The sequence below is a fragment of the Pteropus alecto genome, unplaced genomic scaffold (genome assembly GCF_000325575.1).
Source record: "Pteropus alecto unplaced genomic scaffold, ASM32557v1 scaffold91, whole genome shotgun sequence".
Lineage (NCBI taxonomy): Eukaryota > Metazoa > Chordata > Mammalia > Chiroptera > Pteropodidae > Pteropus > Pteropus alecto.
Window position 1 is genome coordinate 701,465 of NW_006431910.1, and position 16,744 is coordinate 718,208.

The 16,744-nt window shown below is 42.7% G+C and overlaps 1 protein-coding gene across 9 annotated transcripts in view; it reads left to right on the top strand.

Moving 5' to 3' along the window:
- Positions 1 to 16,744, top strand: part of CTNND1 (catenin delta 1) — a 40,350-nt gene that overhangs the window by 8,764 nt on the left and 14,842 nt on the right. For 3 of the 9 annotated variants that reach the window (XM_015599217.2, XM_015599212.2, XM_015599229.2), the window contains exons 2-6: positions 11,568 to 11,686; positions 12,874 to 13,162; positions 15,108 to 15,179; positions 15,884 to 16,036; positions 16,462 to 16,740. In XM_015599217.2, coding sequence (XP_015454703.1) covers positions 12,968 to 13,162; positions 15,108 to 15,179; positions 15,884 to 16,036; positions 16,462 to 16,740 — 699 coding nt within the window. In that variant the 5' untranslated portion in view covers positions 11,568 to 11,686; positions 12,874 to 12,967. Of the gene's footprint in view, positions 1 to 6,124; positions 6,224 to 11,567; positions 11,687 to 12,873; positions 13,163 to 15,107; positions 15,180 to 15,883; positions 16,037 to 16,461; positions 16,741 to 16,744 lie in introns of those variants that run through there. The other 6 variants (XM_015599235.2, XM_025040935.1, XM_025040934.1 and 3 more) reach the window with 5 other exon arrangements.

A 16,744-nucleotide genomic window follows, 5' to 3' on the forward strand; every position in this document is an offset into this window, starting at 1 on the left:
TTGGAAGAAAGTTAAACTAAGTCATTTTAAAAATAATCAGGTTGGATGTGGTTCCATGGTGTAGTGGTTAGCATGTCTGCTTTACACGCAGAAGGTCTTGGGTTCGTGCCCCAGCGGAGCCACGGTCTATGGTCTACGGCCATGCCAACCTGAACAAGCCTGGTGTCTGATCTTGGAAGCTAAGCAGGGTTGGGCCTGGTTAGTACTTGGATCGGAGACCACTTAGGAAGACCAGGTGCTATAGGCATAAATAATAATAATAAATAATAAATAAAAAAATCAGGTTATCCAGTCTGCAGTGTTAATAAGGATATCCTTCAGTGTAGCAACTCAGGATTCTAAAGAAGTGAGACACTTCTTTCTAGGTTCTGAGTCTAGAATATAGGATTTAGGACTGTGTCTTTTCATCTATCTTTATATTTAAATCCATGTTTTTCAAAGAGCCTCCAATTCAGACTGAATAATGATTTGTCTGGTGAACCGTAAAGTAGATCCAAATAATGTATTTTATAACCAGTGCCTTTTTTGCAAGAGGAATGTTGTGGTCAGTTGTCATTTGGGAACCAATACGATAGTTCCCAACAGCTGACTATCAGAATCACTTTGAGGGTGTTTTAAAAATGTGAATTCCCTCCAGAAATTGAGGTATGAGAGGGCGGGGAGGTAGATCTGGGAGACTATTTTTAAAAAAATGCTTCCCAGGTGATTTTGATCATTCAGGTTTGAGGACCACAAAACCTGAACATTTGAGTTAAGCTACATATCTATGTGATTTCTCAGTGAGTGGTTGTTTAATTTGTATGAGAAGTAGAGAAGAATAGCTTGTGGTAGTAGACATGGCGAGCAGGTGGCTAATTTCAAGTTTCTACCACTGTATCCTGTATTATTTTGGAATTACAGATGTCACCACCTGATTTGGGGGTTATGCCAGTACTTAGCATGTTATGGAGGACTTGCCTGTTAGGGGAGGGAAAGGGAAACTTTTGGATCATATCTCCATTTCCCCTCTCCATTTTGAAATTGTGGAACAAATTCAGGAGAGGATGTTAGTATTGAAACTCAACTGGACAATTTGTTTAAAACTGGACAGGAAGGGCCAATGTTACTTCCTGTCTGAAAAGGAACTACTGGCTTCCTTCCCTTCCTCCTTGGCTAACTCCGGTCAACTTAGAATATTGGGAGGGGGAGGGGCTGATCACGTTAATACTATTAACTGGCCACCCATGCCTTGAGAAATCAGGTTACCATCAATGTTCAAGTGCAGAAGCATAATATTCCTTCCCTTTCTTCCTTACTTGAACCATGGAGAAGAGGGTGCTATGTGGGCTTCTGTCTCCTTGCCCTTAATGCGGGAGTACTGGGTTTGGCTGTTGCAGTCCAGGAAGCCTTCCAGTCTCCCAGATTCTATTTTACAGTCAACTTTATACCTCCCATGTGTTTTCTGACATTTGAAAATAGATCAAGGAGTTGTAGAGAAGAAACTGAAATCCATTTGACACCAAGAGGTTGGTTGTGGAAAAGAGAACATAATTGGGCAGAGGGGAGTAGATGATAGAGGTTCCTTATTTTTAAATTGAGCCAAGAAAACATTCCTTATAAGTGGGGCCAGTTGGCACTCTTCCTGCTATTTTAGTCCAGGCTTCTCCTTCCTACTGGTCCGCCAATTGTATTAAGTGTTTGATGTGAGTTTGAACTGTGGTCTCTGGATTTGTGAGGAGGGAGAGTGGTGGAAACAGCTGGTGCCTTCATTAAGCTATTTCAGTTATGCTTCTTTTCAGAGTATGGGGGGTGGCAGAAGAATTGGATGTGTGTTAGCAGAGTCCCAGCAACTCTCATGTAGTGTGAGATTGGATTTTCAGGCACTCTTAATACTATGCGGGATGTTGGCTAGTTGGAATGTAGCTAAACCTTTTCCAATCACATTCTTTTCTCTGCCTCCCCTCCCCCCAGTTCTTTTCAGCTTTGGGCCTGATTTGGTGAGAAAGAATTATGTGGAAAGTTAGATAGCAAAACAGATTCATGCTTTTCCGATCATCGAGTATTCGGCTTAAGTCTTTGGGCCCCTCCATTGACTTTCTCCTTACCTATTTATTAGTCCTTTGGTTGGGTTTTCTAAATATGTATACAAACAGCTAGAGATACAGTTCGAACCAGAACCTCTGGTGAAGTCATGATGAATTGTAATCAGTTGGCTGTACTGGTCTCCTTCCCTCCCTCACACCCTGGGGTGACTATATTTCTGAGTCAGCACTCCATTTCTGTCTCACCTGCTCAATTTGAGGCAGAGAACCTGTCGAGCATCCTTTTGGAGCAGCAGTGCTATTGATATAGGTGTGTCCAGTTTTCTGTGTGGTTTTTACAACTCTCTCTTTAAAGTATCTCAGAAAGCTCTCCTACTAGACTGTACTATTTTTATCTGCTTTCGTGTATCTACCTCACAATATAGTACTTAATTGACTAATTTTTTGGCTTGGGCTATGAATGAGGGAGAATCTGATAAGAATACTAAGAATTGTAACTAATTTTTCAGTTCTTGAGAGAAAAAGGGAGTTAGTCTGATTCAGTACTAGGTAACAGATCTTGAGCTATTGTTTTTGGGTGCTTCAGGTGATAGGGTTTGCGGTAGCTAGGCCCTGCAGTTGAAGTCTATTCCGAAACATAGTGTTGCTAAATTATTCTCTTTTATATCCAGCTCTAGAATGGCTCACTGTTGTGTATATTCCTGCCTTACCTCTTTCTACCTGGTTGTATTCGATACAGACATGGACTAATTCTTTCTAAGTTGTGCTGTTTTAGAGTAAGTTGTGCTGTTTTAGAGTTAGTTCCTTGTGCATCATGAACTGTTTAAATTGGGGTTTAGCCTAGTGTTCTTCTAATAGATCCAAGAAGAAGGGGGAAGGAGTCTAGGAGAAGGGAGAAAAGATGAAAAATGATAACATATTACTAGTTGCCTGCAGTGTTCCTTTGGTTGGAGAACTCTGTGCTGAGCTCTGTGCTCTTTATGCAAGTGGAATGGAGCGCTTTGGGCAAAGGGTGTTAGTTACTTCTTTGGATTTCGAGAATCTCTGGCTAACGGAGCTTGACTTCTAACTGCATCTTTGCTTCTGAGGTTTAGGATTAACGTCCACAGGGCTTGTACAAGATAATAGAAAAATGTCAGTTATCCCAGTCTTGGAAGCAGCTGAGGATCCTTGTTAGGAGGGGAGGCTTTCTTTTCTGACAAGTTTCCAAATCTACAGCTCCTCAACCCACTCCAGAGGCAGTGGTGAGCAGAAAAAACTGAGGTTGCTGTCTTAACCTCTTTGTTGCCAGGGCTACTGTGCAATTCCTAGTGGTCTTCTCATTCCCTAGGGAACTTTGCTCCCAGCACCTGCTGGTGCCCATATCCTGCCTCTTCGTAGGGTGGAGTCTGCTGCCTTTGTTTGTTTTTCGTGGGGCCTCTTTGGAATCAACTTTATGCTTGTGGGGAAGAGTGTATGAAAGACTGAAAACAGTGGAAATGGGTGATGGAGAAGGTGAGTGACAGAGGATTTATCCCAAAGTAGTTCTCCAGGTGGGAGTATTCCATTGACTGAATCCAGGTCGGAGATCAGATTGCTATGATGCAGCTTTCTTTGGGATGTGTTACATGTAGCTGAGCTGAGGATAAAAGCAGCAGTAGCTTTAAAATCCCCAGTGCAGTGTCTCCAAAGTGAAGAAACTTGCCAAGTAGGAATCTTAAAAATCCCCTCACCCCCTCCGAACCCTTAGAGCCACATGCAGTATCTTTCTGCTGATTCTTAAAGGCCTGAGCTTTGTCCTAAGTCGTGTTGGCTTGGGGCAGGGAGGAGGGTTGTTTTCCCGAACACGATAAGGAACTGAACAGGGCAAAGTGGGAGCTCTGGCTGGTGATTGGTAGACAGGATGCCCTGGAATGCGGTTGGCCTGCAGCCCAGAATCCAGCACTTTGTATTTGTTTGTTTCTGGGAGACTGTGGTCTGGTGCTACTGTGACAGGAAGTGAGAAAGCTGAGAGTGGGGGAACGGAGAGGGGCGATGTCTTTGTGGTTCTCCTGTGAAATCTCTTTGTCCCTGGAGAGCAGCTCTGCTGCAGGGCTCTACTGAGAAGAGAGCAGCCTTTGTGTGTCTAATGGGTCTCAGAGCATCTAGCTACTCTGACGGGTTAGGGAGTGTGAATTCTGACTGTGGCCTTGAGTTATATAAATGTCCTCGATCTCTTAGCATTAGGGATCTCACTGGGTGTTGTGTGTGCTGCTGAGATATATATATATAAAATCTTCAGGGTTTAACAAGAAAGGAATTCTAGAAGGAGATAGATGTTTATATAATGACTTTTTACTGTATACGTTGCAGATACAAACCCTTGTTGGGTTTGAAAGGAACAGAGAAACAGGTAATGCTGGGGCCCTACATTTTAGGTCTCACCCTTCCAGTTGGCAGCCTACTACATCCAGAGCTGGAGAAACCTACCCATTGTTTGATTTCAGTGTTGAGAGGTAGTGGCAAGTCTCTGCACATAACTAGGGAATGGTTGGTAGTTATCTGGGATCCTCCCCCGCCCCATCTAGACTGAAATAGCACCTGCAGTACTTCTCTGTGTCTCTGCCCCTTTCTTTTTCCCCTTGTTTTGTCTTTTCTCTGCCCTCCATTCCAGCTGTGAAACAGGCATCTCTTCTCACTTTGTGGATCGGACTGCCGAGTCCTCAGACTTCTTGCCAGTCTGGCTAGTCCCTGAGCACACACACACAAATGGCCTTTGATTGCCTGGGAGGACAGCTGCCCTAGAGGCAGATTGCTAACATACCGCTAGAACAATCTCTCCCCTCTGTTCTGATGCTGGCTAGCACAGTCTTTCCTGCTTCTAGTTCCTTCTGTTTCCCATTCCAGCTCTGATCTCTGCCTTTGTTTCAGTGAGATGTCACATTAAATATGAGTAGGGATATTTGTGATTAGAATTTCTTTCTTAAGGTGGGGGCGATTAGAGAATGTGGCATGTAACCAGATTTCTAGAGCAGGCCTGGCAGTGGAAAGGTAGGTGATTTTGTCCCTCACACCTTCCCTCCTGAGTTCTTCCTTATAAAATGGGAAATCTGAGGTAGATTGCAAGCTCTTCTTTCTCAGAATTGAGTAAGGCCTTGTTCTGTTAAGTGAAGGTAAGACCAAACGTCTAGCAGTCTCCACCCTGTCCTCTCTCACTTCCTTCTTCTCTTCCCCCAAAAGTCTACTTGCGGTCAGCTTCTCTTGGAGTTAGAATGATTTTAACCACAAGAAGCATAGACAATTCATGCTGCTTTCACTCTGTCAAGGGGAAGGAACTTGGATGGGGAGTAGAACAGATGCATTTACAACACTTATAGCTATATGGCCTTGGGCAGGATATGGATATATAGTTTAAAAAGAGGGCAGCAGTACCTCAGAGGTTGTTGAGAAGATTATGTATGATAACTTACAGGGGCAGATTAATAATTAACAACTCAAAACTTTTCTTTCCCTGTAAGGTCAGATTTTCTTTTAGATAGGGCGAAACAGTCCCTTCAGCTCTCTGTCCTATAGCTGAAATAGGACTTTCATGCTTACTTTGATTACCTCATAGACTTGTATCTTCTCTGTTGCTTGTCTCAGAAGGGAGCCATACTCTAAACCTAATGGAAGGTGCCTTGTTACTCTTTTCAGGGCCTTGAGGAAGCAGGACTGTAAATATGACTCAATTACATGCTTTCACCTTCTCTAAATCATCTTCAGATGATGGGCAAAGAGATGGTGGGAATGCCAAAGATAGAAATAGAAAGTAAGGGGGATTAGTGAGAAGCTGCCTCTTTAAAAAAGGAATGCGAGCTCAGCTCAGTTGGGTGATTGCTAGTAAACCCTAAGGTTAAGCTTTTTTACCATAAATTTTTTTTTTTTCCTCGCCTAGGGTAGAGAAGGGTATAAGGTGTCCTAGTTAATTTTAAGATTTCTCTTTTATGACACAAGAATTAAACAATACCTTTCCATTTTGACTAGACTTTTTCTTATTTCCCATTGTGTACAAGACCTCTCTTTTTCTTCCTCCTCCTGTAGGAAGGAGAAAGGCAATTGGCCTCTCCCCTTCCTCCAGTCGACACCTCCCTGTTTTTTGCCCCTCCCTCTTATCTTTGTTTCCTTATCGGCCTCTCCCTAAAGCTGTGCTTTCTCCTTATAAGGCCAGGTGAGACGCCTTTGGCAGGGTTGCAATAGTGATCCAGGTAAGTAACGTAGTGTGCCTCAGACTTTCAGGATTGAGAGAAAATTCTGTTATCTGTCCCAGTGGAGGGCCTTGGAGAAGCACGTGGGCAATGGGGGAGGAGGAGGAGGAGGCCTGGCCTGAGAGATCAGAAGGACTTGTTAGACCAGTCCTGTGTGTGTGTGTGTCATACATGCTCCAGAGAGAAGCAGGTTTTGTTTCTTTCCATACCCTTTCAGTTCGGGGCCCCTTCACTTGCTGAGAGCCACACCCTTCCTTTGCTTCAAAAGTCAGTCCAGCATTTAGCCATTTTAGTCTGTTAGGGTTTGGGATTCCCAAAATATTTGGGAAAAGAGATCAAGAAGAATGATACATCTGATTTCTGAATGTAAGGATAAGATGATGGAGGTGATTTTTTTTTTTTTTCTTGTAAAGTCATAGTAAAACTTTAAATCCTGACAGGTAACTTTGGGTCAGGATTATAAGACCAAAGTAAGTTTAAGGTGTCCTGTTGACCTATAGAGGTTGCCAGCTCATCCTCCTTTTAAACAAGGAGTATTTTTAAAACTTTCATGTATATATTTTCCTTTTCTGTGGCATTCCAATCGGAATGTGTAACTCTTTCCTGAGAGGAGGGCGTTTTGCCAGATTGCCTTAATTCATCAGAGAGATTCATGATGGACACAGTGCGATCCATTCCTTCCTTGTGAAAAAGCGAGACTCCTTCAGTCAGCCTTTGGATGCTCTTAAACTAGAGAAGACTGGCCTAGCATAAAGGGATGTACAGGGAAGTACAGAAAGTAACACCTGAACAAGGCCATTTCTGGAATATCACTTTTGTAACTGAGAAGCGCCCAATTGAGATTGTGAAGCTAGCAGAGTCCTCTTTAGTCTTAATGTAAATCATGTCTGGGTTCTTAGGATTAGTGCAGGAGCAAATCTTCCCAGTGAGAGAAATAGTTCTGATTTAGCATCAGATGGCAGGACATCAAGTGGTGGGTGGGATACTTGAATTTTGGGGCAAATGCCAGTTAAGGCAAATAAATACCTTTTAGGTACCAAATAAATACCTTTTAGGTATCTAGAAGACTTACCTTTCTTGGCTTGAATGTTGTATAGTATAGTTCTTTAGTATTACAGGTGCTATATTTGTTTTATTGGTTGGTATTCTTCAATAAGAGGGGCCTCAATGTGCTTTTATTTATTTATTTTTATTTTCAGTGTGCATTTAAAAACCATTTAAAAGTCCCTAGGCACAGAGGAGGAGTTTTTTGCTTATCATTGCTTTTAGGGAGAAGAGCACAATTTTGTGACATTTGTTTTGATTTCATAATGAAAGATAGGAAGGAAGGAAAGCTGATTTCGGGGCTGACTACAGAAGATAAAATTTCTTTCCTAAGAACTCACAGACTATTTCGTGGGGTTTAAAATTCTCAGGACAAATGTTTCCTCTCTCCGCAGAGGCTTGCTTGCCTGATTCTGGTTATGTCTTTGGATATACTTATCTGAATTGCATGGAGGTAGGAGAGAGGTTCAGAGTCACCCAACCTAAAGTTTTATATATATATTAGCTCATTAGAGCTAAACTCTGAAAAGTAATAGAAATTGAAGCTTACAGGGGTTATAACTTCTCCAAATTCTCACAGCTGGTTTTTGGCAGTTAGGACTTGAACCCCAGGTCTTTTGACCCCTAGTCTGGAGTTTTATTTTGTTTTCCCTTTGAGAGTATAAAGAATTCTTGTAGTTTACAGGGCTACCGTAAGTGGGAGCCGGGAGCATGGGGAGCAAAGACACCAAGACTCTAGTCCCTTGTGTTATTTCTAGTGGCACTCTTATTAGTAACAATATTAATAGCTGTCTGTGTGTTAAGCCATTTTTCTAAGCACTTTTACATGAATTGTTTCATTTAATCCTCACAACCACCCCATATATTTTTCCCATTTTACAAAAACAAACCTGAAGTTTAGGGAGATGGTGGTACTTTGCCCATAGCTAAGAAGCAGTGGAGCTGGGGTTTGAACCCAGTCAGTCTTATTCCAAAGTCTGTATTCTCAACTGCTAAGAATCGTGATTCCAAATTACATTTCTACAGCCAGGTTACAATAGAGCAGATCATTCCAGGGACTGTGCTGTTGGCAAGTGATTTTTTTTTTTTTTTTGCCCCACTATCTGGTTGTCATTGTCCAAATGTTTGGCTTTACTGGATATTTGATTCAATTTAACTTCTTTTGGTTTGGAATTACAGAAGAGACTGAATTTTTGCTATTGTCATTGCTCGAATGTGAGAGCCTTATTGTAGACTCATACATCTGTTGCAGGGGTCCCCAACCTCTGGGCTGCGTGACTGGTACTGGTCCGTGGCCTGCCGGGAACCAGCCACACAGCAGGTGAGCGGTGAGGAAGGGAAGCTTCATTTGTATCTGCAGCTGCTCCATAGCACTGGCATCACCGCCTCAGCTCCACCTCAGATCATCAGGCATTAGATTCTCACAGGAGCACTGGTCCCTGGTGCCAAAAAGGTTAGGGATCGCTGCTCTTTATGACCTGTGGCTCGTTAAGAGTAAAATCAGTTATTCTCAGAAAATCTAGTTTTAGGGGAATATCAAGGTTCATTTTATGTGCCCCGCTTCCCGTTTCGGTTGGGAATCCTTGATGGTCCTTTTTTAGTGAGAGCAAGTGTAATCCATTTGAAAATATTAAGTGGCAAACCTAGAAAGATATTGTGTTGGCCTGGACTCATAAGACCTTCCTGACTCTAACTGCCAAAGTAAGTTAATGGTGTGCAGATTCTGGTCTATAGCATTCACACATGTGCGCACACATGCATGCACACACACACACTCACAAACATATGTATATGCACATACTCATGATGTTTATGGCATGGGGAAGAATCTTAAGTCTCTGAGTTATGAGGCAGGGTACCATAGCTTACCTAACTACTTCATTCACTTCCCCCATGTGCTTTTTTCCCCCCTCCCATTTATTTCCATTTTCCCACTTATATCTTATATACTGACATATGGATAACCCTTTAACCTAAAGATAAATGGAAACCTTTTTCTTTTTTCCTGTGATGTTTGCGAAGAAAGCTCTCAAGGGTTGTTGTGAAGAGGGTCCGGACCACCCATCTTGTACTGGACTTATATTTTATAGACTTGACAGCATGCAATAGAAAGAGAACACAGACTTTTGAATGGCATAGATCTGGGATTAAATTAAAAATTTGCTATTAACTGAGACCTTGGGTAATTTCTTTACTAGGATGTGTTTTCTCACAGTAAAACTTACTTTCTTAGGGTTGTTGTTAGGATTGCCAAGATAATACATGTAAAACATTTAGCAATTGTTAGTTTTTTTCACCTTTCCTTTCTCCTTGGTAATAAAACTGCAAAGGCCTCAAATAGAAATCAAGAACTTATATAGCAGATGTGTAGTGCCGTGATGACTGCCATGCACTAGAGAAGCACCCTATGTCCTACCTAGAAATACTGGTCTCGGTGGGACCTTTTAGTAAATAGAATTGGAGTAGGGAAACCAGCTCATCTACTCCTTAGAACCCAGTTATGCTCTTGGTACGGTTAATTTCATCTACTAGTTCAACAAAATAGTTTTGGGCTGAGGCATTACCATTAAGTAATATAATTGGAAGATAGAACTAACTCTTGAAATAACTCAACACCTCACATTTGTATAACATACATTATCTCACCTGATTCTTACAGCAAACTCTGAGTTAGACTGGGCTGGTGGTATTGGCATCTTACAGATGAGAACATGACAGTGACTTACTGTCATTGTTGGCTAGTGCCTGAGCCAGGACTGGGACCGGTCTCCTGAGTCCCAGTCAACCTCTACTTCTGCCCTCTTTTAGGTAGAAAATCTCCCCATCCTCTTAGACTTAGGATTCTGATCTCTTTCTACTTAACTGTGCTGTTATCTTCTTCAAATTAGAGCCAGGCGGTCAGCTTTTAAAGCCATGAAGTTGTAGGAGAAGATACTGGTTCCTCACCTAGAGCCCTGGGTAATTTCCTCCACTACCCCTCCTAACATCCTTTATTGAATTAAAGCTGTGAGGACAAAAAGTGGCCATTTATGGCAGTGACAGACAATTTCTCTCTGCAGCAAGGGAGTGTTGTCACTGGATGCCCCGTAGTAGTGGTAGTTTGAGCTTTTATTAGCAAAGAAAATTACAGGGCGGAGGCCGCCTGAGTGGTAACTGCAATTGAGGCCCTGTTGAAACCCTGAACTGGAAGAATCTCCTTAACTCAGAGTCTTCTTGGTGTGCAAGGTTCATAGATCATTATATATAGCGGATGAGGGCAAGTGCTTAAAATGAAGAGATGAAAATGAAAAGGGAGCAACACTTTTTTTTTTTTTAATGTACTTATTAAAGGCCTTTGAGTAGCCTGTTGGAATGTAGGATGGGAATATGAGAAAGTAACAGTGGGCTTTGGACCGAAAGGAAGAACAGATAATGATAAGTGATTGTGGAGCCGAGAGCTGGGGGTGGAGGATTTAGAGAAGGGCCACCACGTTCTTGGATTCAGGGACTGGATCCACTGGAACGAGTCTTAGTGATGGAAAATTAATTAAGTTTATTGGGCACCTGTTTATCAGCTCCTCCGGATACTCTTGCTTGCTGAATGCTGCATATGCAGGCATACCTCCTTTTGTTGTGCTTCACAGATGTTGCTTTTTTCCACAAATTGGAAGGCAAGACCCTCTACCAGCAAAAAGATTATGACTTGTTTTATTGTAGTGATCTGAAATGGAACCATAATATCTCCGAGGTATACCTGTACTCTAAGGCAAACAGGCCCAAGTGTCTGCTTGGCAGGGCTCTGGGGAGCGTGGGAAAAGGAACTGAAGCAGAAGGCTCAGCCTAGGCTAGTCCCCACACGTCTTCCCCACTACACTGTTACGCTGGTTTCTCAATGCCTTTGTGGGCATGCTGGGACTGGGCTCTGAGGTTTCTGCCTTAGGGGTGGGAAGGAGGAGGAAGGGCATTCCAACAGCATTTTTCCCCCTAATTTGGTGGCTGGGGACAGGGGTAAGTTGAATTTTTATCCATATTATAATCTGCTCCTGGTTCTATATATATGTATAAGTAGAGGAACTTCCGAAATGACAGTAGAATCCAGGTTTTAATGAAAGCTACATACAAGGTCCAAGTATCTGAAAACAGAGCAAAGTCCAAAGGGTATATGTCACATTAAGCAATTCCAAGTCATATTTTAAATTACTCCCTTCCAGTCCCACATTGTCTTTGACCCAATACCTGCTAATTCTCTTTTTATTTTTTAATGTATTGGGTATATTTTATTTTCCTCTCATTTCCATTTTTCCTCCAAATATTTCTGCAGCTCTCTTCTTCCTGCTTCCTCCTTGCTGTGGTGGCTGGGATGCTTCTCCCATGATTTTTTGAATCTAGACTGGGCTGTTCTCTGTGTTAAACCAATCAATTACGACCTTCTCTTAACAGGTGTGTATGTAAAATGTTTATTAAGAATAAAAAAATTTAACTGTCTTTTTTTTTTTTTTTGAGGGGTTGATGAGAGATTGGGGAGGAAGGGGAGAGGGTTTATTCTACAACCTGCCTTTCAACATGATATACTTTGGACTGGCCATAAAATCTGCCACAACCAACTTCTAAGTGAGAAACCCCATTAAGTGCAACAGTATGACTACAATGCCCCTTTATTTACTAGCCAACTTACAGTTTATGTAATAGAGTATGGAGAACTCGTCATTTCTATCTAATTCTCATTGTATAAATAGTCCACATAAACCCTCTAGATATTTTGATATTTACCCTGAGTTAGAATAAGTAAAGAGGTAAAAATGCGGTTTGTTTAGAGCTTCTGCAGGATAATAAATGTAGGAAATTCTACTGAGGGAGAGGAGAGCTTCTTAGTTTGAGGCTAATGTTCCTTTTCCTACTCTGCAAAGAGATGAGGGTCACTGAAAATGGTGCCTTTTTTACACATGGAATTTTTTGTGGTGCTGTTGCTTTCTTGTCTCCATTCGTCAAGGCACGTTTTGCCCTCAGTGTTGTAGTATAGTTTTGAAAAGTAGAAAGGCCTCTTCATAAATGTGTTAAATATGAGGGCTTAATTTTGTCTCATGCCTTTGATGGTGGGAAGTTTTTTACTACTTTCATTTCTTACTGGCATTTTAATTTAACATATTCATTTAGTGTATTTTGCCACCACTGCAGCACTTTCAGTGTTCAGATTTGGGAGAGATTAAGAGATCTGTACTGTCCTCTTTTCTCTGCAGGACAGTGAGTGCTTGTTTGTACTGTGGAATTAACAACTTTCATTGAGTTGATGTCAGTAAAATTTTTTAGGAAGAAAGTAATATAATTTTAATCTCATGTCATGACTACAGCCCTTAGCTACATTCTCCGTCTCCTACCAGCAGTCTAGAGACTTGGACTTAGTTGCACCTTTTCTTTCAATAGTTATTTTCAGTGGGGCGTTGAAGAGGGTAGTGGGCAAAGTCCTGCTTGAGCAGACACTGGTGATGGGCTCCCAGGCTTGGTGGTGGCTCGCTTTCCGCACTGCAGTAAAACCACAAGAGGGCATCTTTGGCTCTGGGATTAATAATTCATCTGTCTTCTCTGACCTGTGACCTTTTTCTCTCCTTTCTCTTACCTTTTCCCGGTAGTGTGAAGTGAGGGGGCCTTCTCCCTCCTTCCTCCTCCCTCTGTGATCCACCTTCCTTTTTACCCTGCCCTGCGGCGGCTCCGCCCCTTACCTTCATGGACGACTCAGAGGTGGAGTCGACCGCCAGCATCTTGGCCTCTGTGAAGGAACAGGAGGCCCAGTTTGAGAAGCTGACCCGGGCGCTGGAGGAGGAACGGCGCCACGTCTCGGCGCAACTGGAACGCGTCCGGGTCTCACCACAAGATGCCAACCCACTCATGGCCAACGGCACCCTCACCCGCCGGCATCAGGTAACCCCTCTCTCCATCAGACCTGCAGGTAGGACTTCGGCATGGTCTTAGAGAGGCTGTGATCCTTCTTGGGAAACTACTTTCCGTGGTGATGGGCTTTGCAGAGCCCATGCTTTATGATGAACCTTTACAACGGTAATAAATACTGATTAGGAGATAAGAAATATTACTGCTGTGTTGAGTTGGGCAGGTTTTTCTCTAGAAGCGTCAATATAACTTCCTGTTTTGCTGGAGTGGGGTTTCTGGGTTGGGATGCAGTTCTGGTAATGGTAGCTTATATAGCTTGCAGCTGTACTTAGTTACTTCTGTTGTATCCCCGCCCCATTGCCATCAGAAATTCAAGAAAGTAAATGCCTGTTTAGTGGTTGGGGTGTTGGGCACCTTGTACTCTCAACTTAAGTTCAGTCTCCCTCAGAGAATAGTCTGTACTCAGAAGGAGTGGCACTGTCCATGAATCGTGTACTCCTCCTCCATATTGTCCTTGTGTGCTCTTTTTATTGGCTGTGCAAATCATATCTCGGAGGAAGGGATCATTGTTAATTCTGTTGGTTAGAGTTGGAGAGGGAGCATCATGCTGCTTTTAACCCGGATAACCACAGGAGCCAGTGGTCTCTGGGTTGGCTGACTCTGTGATGTGACTTGGGAAAGTTGGTGTTAGAAATGAGAAGTATCGTGTGTTTCCTATGGTTTCTCTAGTCAGACTTCACTATGATGTCATCTGTCTGAGGTTTGTGTGTGTGTGTGTGTGTGGAAGGAGGCATTGCCGGATAGACTGTGTCTTACGAGATCTCTGTGGAAACTTAGAACAGTGCTCATGCTTCATTAGTCTTTTTCACTGATTGCAATTATTTTTTAAGACAGAAGGTCCCTCATACTGAAGAACTTGAGTGAGAGGACAGAATTCCAGTTGGAGGATGATGAGGATTTGAGAGGCAGCATATTTGCAATGTTCCTAGGACTTTTATAGGAACCAGAATAAGGGTTAGGGATGACAGGTATACATTGAAAGAGGAGAACAGAACTGCTCAGGCTTGGAGATGATGGGGAATTCCAGGGTTTAGTACATGGTTTCCCCCTCTGTCTCTCTTTTTTAACTTCTGCTCAGCAATGAAACCACACCCTTCCTTCTTCCTGAAAGTAATGTTTAACTTCCTCTCCCTGCAGCCTTACGCTCTCTATGTAATAGGGTGGGGAAGGAGTCTCCCAAGGTGCTGGATCTCACTGTATTCTGTTGGAAGAGGAGCAGTCAAATGTATTTTTACATAGTATAATGTCCATATTACTTCCTGCTGTTCAAGACAGAACAACTTAAGGGTGACATTTTTAAAGTGTGTTCTGTGGCTCTAATAATTGGTGGTGAGGATATTAAAATCTGTTGTCTTGAGGGGAGTTGGGTTACTTGTTTCTTTCCTACTTGGAAAGGGAGGCTCATCTCTTGCTGCTTTTAAAAAGCTGCCTGGTATGGGAGTTTCCAGTGATAGTAGAGCATGAAGATGTGTGGAACAATAAAGCAGTCTTTGGAAACCCCCCAACCTGGCCTTTCCAACTTTCCTTATATTCTTACAGCTTTCCAAAATGATTGTGTCGGGGAGCTTACCTGAGTCTCTCCTGTTTACTCAGCAAGTAGTTTTTGAGTGCCTGTTATGTGCCAGGCACTGTTCAAGGCACTAGGGATACGTTATTGACCCCCCCCGCCCCCGCCCTCATGGAGCTTACATTCTTGTGTTCCAGAGACCCAGTCTGCTGATTCCAATTTTGAGGAAAGTGCTCAGATTAAGGAGTGACTTTTTTTTTTTCCATAATGAGTACTGACAGAACGACTCCAGGCCACAGATACAAATATCTTCTTGAAAGCCCTTTTCCTGTTTGGAAAAAAGATCATTTGTGTTTGATAGAGCAAAGGAAGGCCACAAAATGAATTGTCTTCTTGTGGGCTATGTTTCAGAACGGTCGGTTTGTGGGCGATGGTGACCTTGAGCGACAGAAATTTTCAGATCTGAAACTCAACGGACCCCAGGTAATTCTTTTGGCTCAAGGTTTCAGTTGCTTCCTTCGTATCTTCTATAAGAGCATATTAGTGTCTTGTAAAGTGCCTGGCACATTGTAAGCACTGGTTTCTTTTATTTAGGAAGTAAAAGAGTAGAGCTTCAAAATGTATATGTAGCGTTATTATAGAATGAATTTTAATGATCATTGATCCAGTATTTGATCCCTCAGTTATTGTATCCCTTTTCTGGAATGGGTGTACATCTACTTTGCAGAAAAGCCTACTTAAAATCTGGCCAGTCTTGAGCCTTAGGCTGTACTTGGAGAGTAACCTAGAGCTAGTCAGAAGATGGCTCTTATTGGGATTTTCTGGTTCATCATATAAGTTCTTTATTGGGTGAGCTTTTTTGAAGGATCACGCAGATATAGATGTAGCTACAGTTAACAGTTCATATTTCCTTAGATGACCAGAACTGGGACGTTAAATCTACTGGCTGTGTCACTTGGGTGTTGATGTGGCTCTAGTTAACTCAGTTCAAATTTGTTAGAACTGAGAGATTATATCCCCTGCCCTTTTGTATAAGTTCAAAAGATGGAGACAGCCACCCCTCTAAAAATCCTGGGGCCCATGGAAGATACACGAGGAGTCTTTGTCTTCCGGGAGTCCATGCTTTTCACTGGGATGAAGTGTTAATATATAGGGCTTAATAGTAAGTTTTTCCCTTTTCCATATAGGATCACAGTCACCTTCTCTATAGCACCATTCCCAGGATGCAGGAGCCAGGGCAGATTGTGGAGACCTACACGGAGGAAGACCCTGAGGGAGCCATGTCTGTTGTCTCCGTGGAGACCTCAGATGATGGAACCACTCGTCGCACAGAGACCACAGTAAGCTAAGGCTTATATAAGGCCTAGGATGTTGGAGGAGGTCTTCCTGTGATCTCTGTTAGGGGAGGGGTTAAGCACTTAAAGTGGATGAAGGGCCACTGATCTGTAGCAAAAGCATAAAGAAAGTGATCTTTGTCCAGACAGAGAAGATAGAAGAGATATGGGAAAATCTAATGGAATGGGGGAGAGAGATGGTATATCAAGGTCTATGGTAGCTTCCTTTATAGGCAAAGTTACTGCCACGACAATTTTCCTGCCTGGAGACTTCTAGAAGATGGAGAGAAGGGATAGATAGTAGATTGTGAGGCATTTCTAAGTAAAGTGAGCTGGAAGTAGGGGTTTGTTTCTTTTTCTTAGAGTTGTCTAGAATTTAAGCTTGTATTGTTCACTTCACTAATTTTTCTTTTCTCTTTCCTTACTTTAAGGTCAAGAAAGTAGTGAAGACTGTGACAACACGGACAGTACAGCCAGTCCCTGTGGGACCAGATGGGCTGCCTATGGATGCCTCTTCAGTTTCTAACAACTATATCCAGACTCTGGGTCGTGACTTCCGTAAGAATGGCAATGGGGGACCTGGTCCCTACGTGGGGCAGGCAGGCACTGCTACCCTTCCTAGGAACTTCCACTACCCTCCTGATGGATATAGCCGCCACTATGAAGATGGTTATCCAAGCAGCAGTGACAACTATGGCAGTCTGTCCCGGGTGA